Consider the following 16,482-nt stretch of genomic DNA (forward strand, 5'->3'; position numbering starts at 1 on the left):
CTAGAGTCCTAGGCCTAACTAGTAACATGAAGCAAAAGCTGTGAACCAGAGAGTGCTTGGCTCTAGCACACTAGCAACACACAAGGTCTTAGTAAGCACATTCCTGTCCTAAGAAAATAGAGAAACACCCAGAATGTACAAGGACACACTGGCTGTGTCTAGATTGCATCCCTTTTCCGTAAAAGGGATGCAAATTAGACACAGCGCAATTGCAAATGAAGCGAGGATTTAAATCTTCCCTGCTTCATTTGCATAAACATGGCTGCCTCTTTTTTTCCGGCTCGGGGCTTTGCCGGAAAAACGCGCCAGTCTAGACAGGGATCTTTCGGAAAATAAAGCCTTTTCTGAAAGATCCCTTATTCCTTATTTTAAGAGGAATAAGGGATCTTTCGGAAAAGGCTTTATTTTCCAAAAGATCCCCGTCTAGACTGGCGCTTTTTTCCGGCAAAGTCCTGAGCTGGAAAAAAGCGGCAGCCATGTTTATGCAAATGAAGCGGGGAAGATTTAAATCCCCGCTTCATTTACAATTGCGATGTGTCTAATTTGCATCCCTTTTATGGAAAAGGGATGCAATCTAGACACAGCCACAAGGTACATCTCTACTGCAACACTAGTTTGAAATAATAGCACTATTCCAAAATAACTTAGTCTGGATCTACACAGCAGGCAGTTATTTTGAAAAAGTGTCAATATATTGTCAAGCTGGAGGACTTCTTACTCCAACTCCTGTAAAATTCATTGTACAAGGAAGAAGGGAAGTTAGAGGAAGAGTGCTCTATTTTGAAATAAGTGTTGTGTAGACACTCCCTATTTCAAAATAAGTTATTTTGAAATAAGATATGTAAATGACATAGCTCAATTTGCATAGCTTATTTTGAGTTAAGCCCTGAAGTATAGATGCACCCACAGTGTGTGTCTAGACCACACCTCTTTGTCGACAGAGAGATGTAGATTAGTCACATTGAAATTGCTAATGAAGCAGGGATTTAAATATCCTGTGCCTCATTGGCCGCCTTTTTTCTAAATGGAGTTTTTTTAAAAAAAACAGCAGTCTAGATGCGGATTTGTCGAAAATAAAGCCTTTCAACAGATCCTGTAAACCTTATTTTTTGAGGAATACAAGATCTGCCGAAAAAGGCTTTATTTTCCACAGATCCGCGTCTAGACTGCCGTTTTTTTTTTTCCAAAAAAACTGTTTAAAAAAACCGGCATCCATGTTTATGCTAATGAGGCATGGGATAATTAAATCCCTGCTTCATTAGCAATTTCGATATGCTTGATTTGCATCCCTCTGTCGACAGAGGGATGCAGTCTAGACGTAGTCCCAGAGGGTACGTCTACACTAGCCCCCTAGTTCAAACTAGGGAGGCTAATGAGGGTGACCGAAATTGCAAATGAAGCATGGGATTTAAATATCCTGCGCTTCATTAACATGTTCCTGGGCAGTCGCCATTTTGGAAACTGGCTAGCCCAGAATAACTGCCTGCGTCTCCACACAGCAGTGAAACGGGAGTTCAAAGTAAATCCCTAACTCGAATTAGCTGTTACTCCTCGTGGAATGAGGTTTATCAGCTAATTCGAGGTAAGGGGTTTACTTCGAACTCCCGTTTCACTGCCGCGTGTAGAAATGGGCAGTTATTCCGGGCTAGTCAGTTTCCAAAATAGCAACCGCCCAGGAACATGCTAATTAAGTGTAGGACATTTAAATCCTGTGCTTCATTTGCAATTTCGGTCACCCTCATTAGCCTCCCTAGTTTGAACTAGGGGGCTAGTGTAGACGTACCCAGTGAGATAAGGAGGGAATGCCAGGCCAGTGTATGAGGAGGTTTTGCTTGAAGTAGTCAGTACAAACTACAGAAAAACAAAGAGCATATGGAACAGAGTATGGAAGCTGAATGCATCAATGTGCAAAAGGAAAGGGTATGGGGGACATCTTGCACTAGCTAGGGGAGCATCCTGGTAAGTGATTGAACAGGTGTTTGTATACCTGTAGATTCTATGGGGCACTAGTACTGTGCTGTATCAACAATAAACCTGGCAACCACCAGGGCTGTCCAAAGGGGGGGGAGGGCTCAGGGACTGAGACAACACCCCCTTCTGCCACAAGTCCCACCCCCACTCTTCTTAAATCAATCTTCCTACTAGGTATAACTGTGTGGTACTTACGAGCTCACAGATGTGGAGTGCAAAGTGAGCTCTGATCCCTCTGTGTGTGTCTGAGACCAGCCACAAGGTCTCGCAGCAATGTTTGTTTCCCTCAATTTTCTAGTTTTTCAGAATATGACCTACTGACACTACACTTTGAGAGGATGTGATATTCCCCTAAACAGGAAACAGTGAGCATGGCCATTATTAAGGAGAAAGTCTCGTTCACAAGAAAAAACAAAACAGCAGATTCTGACATAAAAAACCTTAAGCTAATTTAAAAACTAAAGTCAATGGGAAAACTTCATTAACAGTAAATTATTCTAAAGGTATAGAGAAAACTGAGCTGAGTTCTGCGGAGAGAGAGAGGAAGTGTAGAAGGAACTAGAACAATGGTTGGTCCTACCTTGCCCTTTATGCCCTTGTTATGGGGTGTTAGAATACTCAGGGTATATACACAGATTGAATGGTCGATGTTATCAAAATCTCCAATCTCGGATGGTTTGTGTCTAGACTGCAATACACACGGGGACAGGGCTGGCCCACAACATTTTGGTACCTGAGGCTGGGAGCTCAAATGTCGCCCCCATTCCTCCTCGCTTGGGCCAAGACTTTGAAAGGTCTCCTGTGCCCTCCTTCCTCCAGCACAGCACTCCACCATCTCTGTGCATCTAGAGCAGAGAGACTACATATGCACCAGCAGTAGACACAATTCTCTACACTCTAGGTGCTAGTGGCACCCCCCGCTCCCGACAGTCTGGCACCTGAAGTGGCCGCCTCAGTTCGCCTCGTGGTAGAGCCAGCCCTGCACAGGGACAAACTCTTGGAAAGAAATCCCTGCTTTTACTTTTCTTGAACCGCCAGGCAGAATATAAAATGAAGGTAAAATTCAATCTCATCTCAGCATGTTGCATGCTTTAAAGCCACACAATTTACAATCTCTATCAATTTCTTTCATGGCCTACCTTAGTTTGTGTAATCATATGTTTCTTGTTCAGCAAATTGACTGCTTTGTCCACAGCCGCCAGTGCGATATGTGCTGTAGCATCACCTTCTACTTTTATTTTCACCATATGTCCTGGTTCAGAGTTTCTATTGCCCACGTTGGTCGCCTCTTTGATGACCAGCTGTTTGAAACAAAGTTTAGTGGGAGACTGTTTTAACACAGAAGGAATGGTTTACAAGCTTTCTTTCAATGAGAAAATGACATTCATTTTCTTTGTAATTTCACAACCTGTCATCAATGGAGTGCCCCCAGATTTACACTGCTGTAACAGATCTGAATGTAGTTCAGTACCATGACTGACTGTGAGAGTGCTTATTTTATCTGGCCACAATGTAAAAGCAGCTTTGTGTTTCAGGGAGCCCTGGCCACCACAAGGCAGTACAGTCCTCGAGTTCGTTCCTATGACAGTTTGTATACTCCGTCTAGCCTGCAGAGGATCAGAGAGAAGATCAACTTACCGTTCCCATGCAGGTTCCCTGGACATCTACCCAGACTGAATCTGCCACAATCTCCTTCTGTCTTATGTGATAGTAACCCACAATGCGGAAAGAAGGCATGAGATTTGGAGTGATGGACAAGGACATAGTCACCACAGTTTTTCCAACCTGCCTTGCTAGTCTTCCAGCATGAATGATCGTCCCTTTAGTCAGAATCTAATGGGGGAACACAAGGCATGGATTATCAAAAGCCAGCGATCTTTGCGTCCATCCGTTTTGTGGAATGGGACCAGATTCAGTCACTTGAAAATTTCAGTTGTCCATTAAAACCTATAGGATAAATACCATAGCCTTGATTTTCAGGCACTCTTTGCACCCCCAGATTCATAGATTATAATCATAAATAATTATTTAACACAAACATTTCTAGCAGACTCTAAAAGGACGAGCAAGGGGCTGGGTGGCTGAACATTATGAAAATGACCAGCGATCTTTCTATTGGGCAGCTCAGTCCAATCAGATCATCCTGGAGGTGGAACTAGAGAAGGGAGAACATCCTGGCAGACAGGAGCAAAGCAGGGAAGTCTCTGGAATCCAAACTCTGGGCTTCTCATCTGGGAGAGAGGAGCTCTGAATAAGGAAGGGCAGGAGGAGAGGGCCTTTCCACCAGTAACTGCAGAATCCTTGCTTAGGAATTGCATTTGTTCTCTGGGGCTGTCTGCCTAGAGGAGCAGAAGGACCCAGGACAGATCTAGGACAAAAGGTTTCACCTCGGGCCTCGCAGCCAGGCAGCGTCTGCACTTTGCAGCGTCTCCTTCTGTAAGATGCAGTTTTGCCTATTTGTACAAGCTACCCAAAAACATTGTTCAGGTTCTTGTCATCTCTCAACTTTGATCACTGTAACCTCCACCCCTCTGGCTTTGATACTTCCATCCTCATCCCCGTACATCCACTCAACTTGCAATGGCACGGGAACATTTTTTAAAATGGGGATGCTGAGCTCCCTTAACACTGTGCATCCCCATCCACAGCTGAGGCCAGTAGCAAAGCCTCAGTGCACAGGGCCGGCAGCAGGGATCCCAGCATGGGAGGCTTGATCCAGGATCGCTGGGTGTGGAGCTGGCAGCCGAGCCCCCAGTGTGCAGGGCTGGCAGCCAGGACCCCAGATGCTAGACTGACAGCCTGGAAGTGCTGCAGCACCCCCCATCGCCTCAGTTCCCGCGCCTATATCAATACGTCGCCTCTAGGCTCATCTTCCTGGCCATTGCTTCCCTGCATTCTACTTCTCCACAAACTCTGGAGACAAGACTTTGGGAATGATGGTCAATGCTGATGGACACTCTGAGCAAGGCAGATGTGATCCATAAAGGTCATGCTGCTATTCCTCACCATGCTGTGATTTAACAAGCTCTCGGTAGTCAAGAACAAAACCACTCACCAGGTAAGTAATGTATTGAATCTGGTTCAGACCATCTGGGCTACCGGTTTTCAGGTGGAAACTCACAAGTAACTTGTCTCTAGGTTTGACCTGGGTAGCCGAGACCAGCAAATGGAGATAGTTTTTAGATCCTTCTTGTGTCTGATAGGCTTCAGCCACCATGGATTTAGAGACCTGCTGGTTCTCTGGTAGGTTCGCCAGGGCTGTTTTCACCTTAGAGAGGTGCGGAGATGGGAGAAATGTTGTCAACTAAATCTGAAACTGAGTTTGGTCTTTACACCCTTTCTGGTGTAAATGCAGAACAACTGCAGTGATGTTGCTCCAGATTTACACAGGTTTAATGGAGGCAGAATTTGGTCCCAAACGCTTAAATAAAAATTGGTCCATAAATTCAAGAAAAAAATCAAGAACATCTGTTCATTAACTCAAGGTAGCAAGTGAGGTAGGAAGAGGGCCTTGTGGGGGTGGCACTCAACTGCTGCATTCATTATCCACTGCCACTTGATGACTCCTTGAAATTCACCTTTTTCCAGAAAGCCAAGAGTTCAGTTGCCATTTAGGTACCTAACTAAAGGGGCCATGTTCTCAGAAGCAAGCCACACACAATGACATGGAGCCCCTTACGCCTGTGGGGGACCTTTGTGATACATTTGTCATGTAATGAGCAAAAGACAACACACTTGTACTGTTAAGAGCTGGACTGAGACCCACCAAACTCATTTCAGATCAAACAGATCACCTATGTAGTAGTCACTTCTAGTTTCCAGCAACCTGGGCTGGTTTTCAACAGGAAACTTAGGTCCCTGTAGGCCATTGCTAAGCCCTCGCTTGGCCAGCCCTCCATGTTGGTGCATGTTCAGACAGCATGGGTACGTCTAAGACTACAGGCTTTTGTCGACAAAGAGCATCTAGACTACATCCAGTTCTGTCGACAAAGCAAGCCGCTAAGCCATGAGAGTGTAGACGCAAAGGACAGTGTAGATGCAATAATGCCTTCTGTCGACAGAACTCTGTTGACAAAAGGCGTTATTCCTCGTAGAATGAGGATTACAGCTGTCAACAAAACTGCTGAGTTCTGTCGATGTTATGTCAACAGAACTCAGCCGCAGTGTAGATGCAGGTATAGTTTTGTCGATAAAAGTGGACTTTTGTCGACAAAACTCTGTAGTCTAGACACGCCCCTTATGTCCTTTGCAAAAATCACTGTTCCTAGTGGCTTCTGACTTGCACTGCTGAAAAGGGCTGGCTCAGTTCCTGACAGAGCAGCAGGTTTTACCCTATCCTACAGTAGCAGTCCTAGTTGCCTTGTTTTACACACTGGCTGCAGGTTGAGAGATGAATTTCAGTCCCCATCCCCCACCCAGTGCCACACTTGTAGTCCAATTACTTGTGTGAAATGTCACCCAAAGAATGACCCAGCAGGTGGGTTTGTCAAGCCCAGCCTCCCGCACCAGGGTAAGGTTACTCACAGAGATGGGTAACTGTGTTGCATCCGCAGCTGGGTTCACATTCCACTTCGCGGTCCCATCTGCCAGAGTGTGAATCAGCGTAGCATCCTGGAGTCCTCTGACTTTGACCGTTAATGGGACTTGGGCAGCTGGGGACCCATCAGGGTTTGTGACGGAGACCTGAGGTAGCAAGGAAGATGAGGCAACTCGTATTAAGCACAGAAACCCCTGCGGTGTATTCTACCTGAACAGGTCAGTGTCACTGTTAAATAGAAACGTGGATGAAAATTCCACTGATTCCTTTCGTGCTTTCTGCAATCCCCTTCCAACACTCTTCTATCCCCAACGGCAGTGTCCTCTCAGCAACCCTCATCCCTCACCCTTCCCAGCTTCCACCAACCACTAAGTCTCCCATATCCACATTTCCCCTTTGTAGGACACCTTCCTACCCCTCAGTCCTTGCCTATCCTTCATCACTTTCTTAATCTCCTCACCAGCACAGGCTGGGTAGGGCTTGTCCGTAACTCGATGGGAGGCAGGGCCGGCTTTAGTCCGATTTGCCCAATTCGCCCCTAAAGCAAGAGGGCTCTGCGCCCCAAAGCCGGAAGTGTGCTGGCATGCCGGGCGTGCTGTGGGAGGGGGCATCGACCTTGGAGGAGGAGCGTGGCGGCTGCCTTGCACCACGGGAGGGGTGAGTCGAATGCAAGGGTTTCCCTGTGCTGTGGGAGGGGGAATTGGCCCCAGGGTTTGGCGGGAAGGTGGGACTTTGCCTGTAGCTGGGGACGTAAAGGGGCCGTGACTCTTTTTTTGTGTGCGGTGTTTTTCTTTTCTTTGCTCAACAAAAAATTCTGGCTGCTGGGGCCCCATCGAAACTGTTCGAATTGGGCCCCGCACTTCCTAAAGCCGGCCCTGTGTATTAGGGTGATGGAGTCTAGAGTCCATGTCACAAAAAACTGAGGTACTGGCATATGGTCTCAGTGTGATCCACTGCCCTACTGCATCTGTGTTCCTCAATGGCTCATGGTGGCCCAGACTAGTATCCAAGAGCCTCAGCTCTCCAGATGCACTGGCAGAATGGCACCAAACTCAACTGGAGTAATTCCACTGGCTTGCTTGGCATTATAGCAAATGTATAGGCCCGGGAAAACGAGATAAGAATCCATCCTTCTCTCTCCTGTTAACACAAAGAAGACCCAGGTCCTGGCAGATGTGTTATTACCATGAGATCAAAAGGCACCCCCGGTTTGAAGTACTTGGGAGTATTTGTGAAGTGGATCTCATATGGAGGAGACGCCACAATGTTAATATTTGTTTCTTCTACTGTCTCAGTGCCTGCGAAAGGAAGCCACAGAGTAGGGGACGTAAACATGGATTTCTGGCTAGACTGTGATCTCAGCTGCTCCGGTGTCAGTCCAGTTTAACTGCACTGCTACTGATAGAAGTTACTTCAGACAGAAACTGGATTAACTGTGAGCAGAGTCAGCCCCCTTCGTTTTCCTCTACATATTTTAAAGAGCCAGACTTCCTGTTTTTACACACTGGCTGCAGGCTGAGAGATGAATTTCAGGCCCAACCCCCCACCCAGTGTCACAAGTGCAGTCCAATTGCTTGTGTAAAATGCCACCCAAAGAATGACCCAGCAAGGAGTTATAACCCTGAGATCAAAGGGCACCCTGGTCATGGGAGTAGCGATTTGTCTGCATTCCTTCATTTCAAAATTAACTTCACTTTGATTTACCACATGCAGTTATCCAAAGCCCCTATTAACAAACCCTCCCACCCAACCGCTTTTGAAAGGGCCCACCCCGCCAGGTAGCCCCAGCGCAAGGCAGTGCCAGGGTCCAATCTCGGCGACGTCCGTGTGACATGAAGCCTGTGGGGTTACGCTTGGTTCATGCCAGTGCAAGTGAGAGCAAGATGTGGCCTGCAGGGTCACATGGGAGCCCAACCATAAACGCGACTGATAGACCGTTGGCGTTCAGAAGCAAAACGCCTGCTCACCAGAATCTGTTAGAACTGTCACAGAGATGTAGATAGAATGGCCAATGAGCTCACTGAGGTTGGGAAATTGAGCCTGTAGCATTGCCTTGGTTAGCACTGCCTCTCCAGCCCCGTCAATTATCTAGAACAAGAGAAGGATTTCTTAACAAACACACAAACACATACACCACACACGCACCTGGCCTGCAACTTCACATAACTCCAAGGAGAACACTCAAATTTTCCCCACATCACTAAGCTTGACATCTTACCAGGAGGCAAAAGGCTGCCTTTAGAAGAGCACACTATGGAGCAGATTGCAACCCTTATGATTAATACCCTGCTGCACTGTGAAGAGTCCATGTCTCCAAGCACAGAGCCAACCCTGGATCTCTGCACTAGGGTGCTTTTGAGATGCTTTGCATGACCAACCAGGTGCTGCCATCTGCAGCACTTTGGCTACTTGCATGTCAGGAGCAATGGTGCTGCCTTATGGCAAGTGTGCCCTTTAGTTTCTCAGCTGCGGTGACTTCAGAGGGAGCTGCCTGGAGCAAGGGTGACATGGCTCTGCAGGGCTGGAATGTGTCACCCCCAGCAGCACTGAGAACAAAGAAGTCTGGGCCAATGGGTTACTTCCTGGGCACCGTATCGTGAGCAGCCCCCATAGCTGGCTGAGCAAGGTGGCCTAATGGGACCAGGGAGAGAAGGTGAGTGCTTTATCCATCAGAACTCCCTGGAGATGAGAGTATGGGATGGAGTTAAGATCATGTAACTTCATCCTCCCCGACCGATTGGTCTAGAAATTGTTTTTGGAGGGGAGAATGAGAGGGACCTGGCATTGACTTATATTACAAGAGAAGAGGCAGTGAGAAAGGTGGCATATTGCTGGAGAGAATCTCAGCTGCATTATCATCCTGTGCCCATCGCTTTCCCACGGCCTCTTGCACGCCGGAATCCTCCCTAAACCGAGAATTACCAGGACTCTCTTAAGTGATTGCGGGATGCTCTTCTTCCTATCATCCACCTTCACCCCAAAGAGGACAAAAGCGGTGCCGTACAATTCTTTTCCATTGAGGGCCCTGACGGAGGAAAGGACAAGTAAGAAAAGATGCAAGAAAACCTCCCGAGAACCTGTATGATGGCTTGTGAATTAGGGCAAAGACATTTACTTCCGGAAGTTCGGAAGCAGGACATGCACATTTCCCTTGGTTTGAAGTGGGCCAGCCCTGGAGCAAATTAAACAGTAAAAAACAGAAATATGAAGCAGCATGAGCTTTTGTGGGTAAGACCCACTTCATCTGATGAGGAGGTGGAAATAACTGCAAAAGCACCTGCACAAGAACCATCACGCCCAGCGTTGGTTTGTTGGTTGAGCTGGGTCTCAAAACTTTTCATTATAAGAAATTTCACTTTGGGAAGTTTTATTGAACACTTGGGGTGTGTCTAGACTACAGGGTTTTGTTGACAAAAGTGGACTTTTGTCAACAAAACTATACCTGTGTCCACACTGCCTTTGAGTTACGTTGACATAACGTCGACAGAACTCAGCAGTTTTGTCAACGTATGTAAATCTCATTCTATGAGGAATAACGCCTTTTATCGACAGAGTTCTGTCGATAGAAGGCATTATTGCAGCTACACTGTCCTTTGCGTCCACACTGTTATGTTGACAAAGCGGCTTGCTTTGTCAACAGAACTGGCTGTAGTCTAGACGCTCTTTGTTGACAGAAGCTTTGTCGACAGTATGGGTACGTCTAGACTACAGGGTTTTGTCGACAGAAGTTTTGTCGACAGTATCTGTCGACAAAACTTCTGTCGACATAGAGCATCTAGACACATTCAGTTCTGTCGACAAAGCAAGCTGATTTGTCGACAAAACCCTGTAGTCTAGACGCAACCCTACAGGCAATAACACCTTCTGTCGGCAGAACTCTGTCGACAGAAGGTGTTATGCCTCGTAAAATGAGGTTTACCAGCGTTGACAAAACTGCTGAGTTCTGTCAACGTTATGTCGACAGAACTCAGCGGTAGTGTAGACGCAGGTATAGTTTTATCGACAAAAGTCCACTTCTGTCGACAAAACCCTGTAATCTAGATGTACCCTTAATGCCCACGTGGATTGTTACTGACTGACTTATGAATTTAGTACAAAAAGTGTGTGTGTGTGTGTGTGCGCATGTGTGTGTGCGCGTGTGTGTGTGAGCACATCTGCATGCATATGGGATCACATTTCCATTTAAAGCCTGAGCCCACCATGCTGCACGCCAGATCTATTGCTGCTGCCAATGGCAGGAGAATTCGTGTGGCAGAGGCCTCTGTTCTGGGGAATGGGAGCTGTGCTTGCAGCTCATGTACTCACTGTGTGGTGTCTTGGCTCATTTCAGCTTGGTGGGTTCATTCAGGCAAGACAGGCAGCTTCTGCCTCTTCCTGAAGTCAGCTTGTGAAGTGGGTTGTAACTGGGTGGAAGACAAGCCCCCTGTATAGACCCCCATTAGCAGCAAGCAGGGAGCTAAGACTTTGATCTGCCAGAGGCAGGGGCGAGGAGGGGACTGAATAACGCAGAGACGGGAATTGCAAGATCAACCAGGCGCCCAGAGAAAGTAAAGAAGACTCTTAAGAGTTGCTACTTGGTAATCAGAAGGAGGCGATCCTGAGGAAAGGGCAGGACTCTGCACCCACATGTCATGGAGCCGAGGTTGCCAGCGTGTTTTGTTTTTTCTTTTTGTAACCAATGCACTAAAAGCTACGAGGAAGAAAAGTGGGTGGATAATGCCTTGACCCATTCCACAAGCTCACAGATCCACCTTGCATTGATAGAAACTTTAAGATCCTTGTTATCGTTGATGCAGACAAACTTCTCAGAGGGCTCCAAGGTGACTGCAAAGCTCGGCAACACTAGGAAGAGAGAAGAGAGAACTGAGTTAGAAGGAGAAGTAAAAGAACAGAAGAGATGGTTACACACCCGAGCAGTAACTGAGTTGCTATGGGACGTGCCCCGTGTGGGTACTCCACTCTAGGTGAAGCAGCACCCCCTATGTTTGGGATTGAAGATCTTCATGTGTGGGTCGCACACCTGCACCTCCCCCGTCTCATGCTGTGTACAGGAAGGATATGTCGTGCTGTGGGGTGCAACTGCACCAAGTTCCCCTTCTGCTGCAGAGCTTATGTGTTTGGCTCTGAGCACATGGGTCTCTCTATGGGTCGTGACAGGCAGGAGACTGAAAGGGGACATTTCTGGTGGGAATGGACAGAGCAGGTGCTGACCAATGGTGGGAATTCTTACCGTATTCCTTAACCTCAAATTGTGCACTGAAGTTCTTCTGGGGAGTGTCATTATACCAGGCCACAATCTTCCAGGTGCCCAGACTAGAAGGGGAAAGAAGGGCAAGAATGAATACCAAGGGCCTGATTGGTAGAGCCCTCCGCGGATAGCAAATTTGTATCCACATCTGTATCTGCAAAAATGAGCTGCAGATCTCTGCATCTATATCCGCGAATGCGGATACCCACGGATGCAAAGTGGATTTGCAGGGCTCTAGTGACTGGTGCTCTCACTACTTCAGGCAATGATTCAGGTGGCAAAACAAAGGCTGAGCAATTAATTGAATCCAAACGGTCTTCTCTGCAATTGGGATGACTTCATTGAAACTTCCTATAAATGAGCAATATCTGAGGGCTTATTACATTCACGGGGTGGGGGGAGGGGGGATGTTTCCATTTATCAGAATAAGAGGAAAGACCAGAACACAATCCCACATCCAAACTCCTGACAACTTTAGATCCAGATCAGAACTTGGATACCAACCCGCAGGTCTAATCAGCATGGCTTCTGCTGGCAGATTTTATTGTCTGCTAGATTTAAAAAGCAAGATCTGGAATTGTTATGTATAGAGATTAACTATGAAATAAAGGCCTTTTAATCAGCCTGTGACAAGATTTGCACCCACCTCTTCATGAGCACCCGCCCTGATTCCATGTGCCTGTGTACTGGTGACTCTCTTTTAGTTGTTTCTGGCAGTTTTGCTAGACCTGCCTGGGCTCAATCTTCAAGTAATTTCAGCCCTGGTTTAGGGGTGAATCTCCCAGGCTCCCCCCCAAAGACACTATTTTCCTGGACTCTCCCCAGAATCTGTCCTTACCCAGTCCCTGCAGCCAGTCAGGAGCTCCCTCAATGCTTCCCCAATCCCTACTTGCAAACTGTTGTTAGCTCGGTCACAGCAGCCAAGCAAGAGCCTCTCAATCTCCCAGTCCCTGTTCACCCACTTTGCCACTGTTGTTTTGAAATTCACTCAGGCAGCAGGGCAAGCAGTCCCTCTCCTCCAGCCCCAGTAGCAGCTCAACCCAACAACTATTAACAACTCTCTCTCGCTCGCTTTGTTCTGCCACTACTTTTTATATTAATAGAGATGTAGCCGTGTTAGTCTGGTCTAGCTGAAACAAAAAACAGGACTATGTAGCACTTTAAAGACTAACAAGATGGTTTATTAGGTGATGAGCTTTTGTGGGTCAGACTCACTTCCTTAGATCAAATTGTGGAAGAAAATTGGCACGACCATAAATACCAAAGGATGCAATCAAAAAAATGAACACATATGAAAAGGACAAATCAAATTTCAGAACAGAAGGTGGATGAGGGGAGGAGATAAATGTCTGTGAGCTAATGATATTAGAGGTGATAATTAGGGAAGCTATCTTTGTAATGGGTAAGGTAATTAGCGTCCTTGTTAAGACCTACGTGTAAAGTGTCAAATTTAAGCATGAAAGATAGTTCAGAGGATTCTCTTTCAAGTCTGGTGTTAAAAGGTCTTTGAAGCAGGATGCAAGTAATCAGGTCATTGAGACAATGTCCTTTCTGGTTGAAATGGCAAAAAACTGTTTTTTCTTTGTGATCCTGTCTAATATCTGTTTTGTGGGCATTGATCCTTTGGCGAAGTGTCTGAGACGTTTGTCCAATGTACATAGCAGACAGACATTGTCAGCACATTTATGCTATCATAAAAAAATGTTGTGCTAATGAAAGGGATTAGACTCACATTTCAGGAAATTTAAATCCTCAATTTTGTTCGTGTTATGGCAATTCCAGGTTCCCACAATAAAAGCCATATTCTCGACCCTCTGCCTCAGGCTGACTCCAATGTTACTCTTATCCTTTGAGGAAGAATAGGCCCCCATCAGAGTACTGTCAAATTATAGCTATCTGCTGTGCTAGTCTCAGTGGGATAGCCTTATTATTCTGTGGGTTTTGCTCACGGTACTTTTTTTTTTTCTGTCCTAGTGTGTAACTAAGCTCAGTTTATCTGACCTGAAGATAGAGACCTCTCAAGAGTAATATGACTGATGTGTTCACACCCAATTTGAATATATCTAAGGAATTTATTTGCTTATAGATCATATTGGTCACTAAGCCTTGATCTATACTAGGCTGTTATTTCAAAATAACCCCCTTAGGTTGAATATGTAAGCGGAGTGTCCTCTACCAAACTTGTTATTTTGAAATAACCAGCCACTTATTTAAAAATCTGTATTAACGCTTTCCTTGGAGAATAACGTTTATTTCGAAATAGCAGTAGTGTGGACTCTCCAGTGCTGCTATTCTGAAATGACTACTTCCCAGAGTAATTCAACCTAATTACTACCCAGTGCTTCCTGGTGCTCTAAGTCGAGGTAACACATTCACATTAACAGAGCCTGCCTCAGATTAACTTCAAGGCTTCCCCATAGTGGGGACACCCTATTTCAGTTTTGTAAAACTGGGAGTTCTTAAGTCGAATTTAGTTATTTCAAAATAATTTCCTAGCATAGACATGCCCCAGACAGTGGTTGTAGAAGGGAAATAGCTGACAGGTCTCCCTCTTAATTGATCTTCCGGTGTTCAATTTAGCAGGTCTAGTAAGGACCAGCTAAATCAAACACTGAGGATGCCACTGGTGGACACCAGTGCTCCTCAGTTTGAGAGGAGTTAGGGAAATCAATGGGAGTGTTTCCTCCCATTGAGCTCCTTCTATGGAGATGGTGCCAAGCTCAGCTTCGGTTACATAGACTCCAGCTATCTTATTTACGTGTGCGTGTATATTTATAGATATAGTATAAACCTGGCCTTAGAAAATGCCTCACCACATCTCATTTCAGTGCCTGATTTGTATGAGGTTTTGTGAATATGTACATAGGGACATTTATGGAAACTTACTTGTTTTCTTCTGGTAAATTGAATGACTGACTGGTGATGCTTGACATGAAAAAGGAGATGAGATTCTGTCGTACCATGCTGCCCTCTGGGGTCTGGAAAAGAAAAGGGGTTTTGATTTTAATGAAAGTAGTACTATGAATTTTTCTTAGTGATTTTATTATATAGGTTTGATTTTTCCATTCTAAAAACGGAACGATGATAAATGATCATTTAATAATCAGTTGTTTCTACTGTTTTGGTTTAAAACAGACTGTAAAGAAGCCAGCAGGTCTCTGCAGAAAAACCTTCATGTCTTCAGTGACAGTTTAGAAATTCCACCAAAGAGCCAAGTGTTCAGATAGTTTGAATGTTCCCACTGAAGGCCCTGCTGGCTGCACTGTTCCCCATTGCAGGTTCACGAAGCCACCTTACCAAAGACTGGCCTAGCTCTCGCTATGCAGCGCTATTATCTTCTCAAATGCTACAAAGCAGGAGCTCCCCACATGAATCTTGAAGCCTTCTGTAAGAACTGCAGTCACCCTCCAAAATCTTGGAAATTCCCTGGTAAATGACTGAATGCATGCCCTAGACTTACCAAATAAGGTTCTGTGTGATCAATTTCCTTTACTCCTGGTCCTACCCTCCCATTCTCCTACTGTGCATATAAATAGCTATGTTAGAATCATAGTACACTAGAACTGGAAGGGCCCTTGAGAGGTCATTAGGTCCAGTCCCCTGCCCTTACAGGAGGACCAAGTACCATCTAGGTCATCCCTGATAGAGGTCTATCTAATCTGCTCTTACATATCTCCAATGAAGAAGTTTCCACAACCTCCTTAGGCAATTTATTCCAGTGTTTAACCACCCTGACAGGTAGGAAGTTTTTCCTAATGTCCTAATGTCCAATCTAGTAGTTAAAGTATTGTAGTTTACACAGTCAGACTGCTACACCAAATACTTTGACAAGCTCACAGGAAAGTGACTTACCACAAGTTGTGTAATAAGGTTCTTATGCAGTGGCTCTAGTTTATGTCCTATAGTGAAGATGCGAAATAAGACTGAAAAAATAGAGAGAGAAGCCATCATATGGGAGATGTTATCAATATGCAATGAAATGTCATGCTGCTTCATTTAACTTCTATTTAGAATGCTGAAGGAGGATAAATCTGAGATTTCTTGATTTTTCACATGAACGCACGCAAGCACGCACGCACATAGACCTCAGGAGGTCAACAAGTGCAGTCCCCCTGCCCAAGGCAGGACCAATCCCAACATATACCACTAGGAGCTATTGGCATAGAAAGTACGCTTATTAAGTTTGCAGATGATACCAAGATGTGAGGGGTTGCGACTGCTTTGGAGGATAGGGTCATAATTCAAAATGATTTGGACAAATTGGAGAAACGGTCTGTGGTAAACAGGATGAAATTTAATAAAGACAAATGCAAAGTGCTCCACTTAGGAAGGAACAATCAGTTTCACACATACAGAATGGGAAGAGACTGTCTACAAAGGAGTATGGCAGAAAGGGACCTAGGGGTTATAGTGGACCGCAAGTTGAATATGAGTCAGCAGTGTGATGCTGTTGCAAAAAAAGCAAACATGATTCTGGGATGCATTAACAGGTATTTTATGAGCAAGACACGAGAAGTCATTCTTCCGCTCTACTCTGTGCTGGTTAGGCCTCAGTTGGAATATTGTGTCCAGTTCTGGGCACCACATTTCAAGAAAGATGTGGAGAAATTAGAGAGGGTCCAGAGAAGAGCAACAAGAATGATTAAAGGTCTAGAGAACATGACCTATGAAAGAAGGCTGAAAGAATTAGGTTTGTTTAGTTTAGAAAAGAGAAGATTGAGGGGGG

The 16,482-nt window shown here is 45.6% G+C and overlaps 1 protein-coding gene across 1 annotated transcript in view; it reads right to left on the reverse strand.

The window, feature by feature from the left end:
• The window catches only part of LOC102449495 (A.superbus venom factor 1-like), a 72,029-nt gene that overhangs the window by 42,391 nt on the left and 13,156 nt on the right, over positions 1-16,482 (reverse strand). The window contains exons 4-14 of the mRNA XM_025180411.2: positions 15,609-15,679; positions 14,643-14,734; positions 11,739-11,821; positions 11,260-11,350; positions 9,431-9,533; positions 8,476-8,596; positions 7,694-7,806; positions 6,496-6,654; positions 5,027-5,239; positions 3,610-3,804; positions 3,111-3,272 (exon numbers count right to left, since the gene is read on the reverse strand). Of these exons, the coding sequence (XP_025036196.2) occupies positions 3,111-3,272; positions 3,610-3,804; positions 5,027-5,239; positions 6,496-6,654; positions 7,694-7,806; positions 8,476-8,596; positions 9,431-9,533; positions 11,260-11,350; positions 11,739-11,821; positions 14,643-14,734; positions 15,609-15,679 (1,403 nt within the window). The remainder of the gene's footprint in view (positions 1-3,110; positions 3,273-3,609; positions 3,805-5,026; positions 5,240-6,495; positions 6,655-7,693; positions 7,807-8,475; positions 8,597-9,430; positions 9,534-11,259; positions 11,351-11,738; positions 11,822-14,642; positions 14,735-15,608; positions 15,680-16,482) is intronic.

The sequence above is a fragment of the Pelodiscus sinensis genome, chromosome 19 (genome assembly GCF_049634645.1).
Source record: "Pelodiscus sinensis isolate JC-2024 chromosome 19, ASM4963464v1, whole genome shotgun sequence".
Lineage (NCBI taxonomy): Eukaryota > Metazoa > Chordata > Testudines > Trionychidae > Pelodiscus > Pelodiscus sinensis.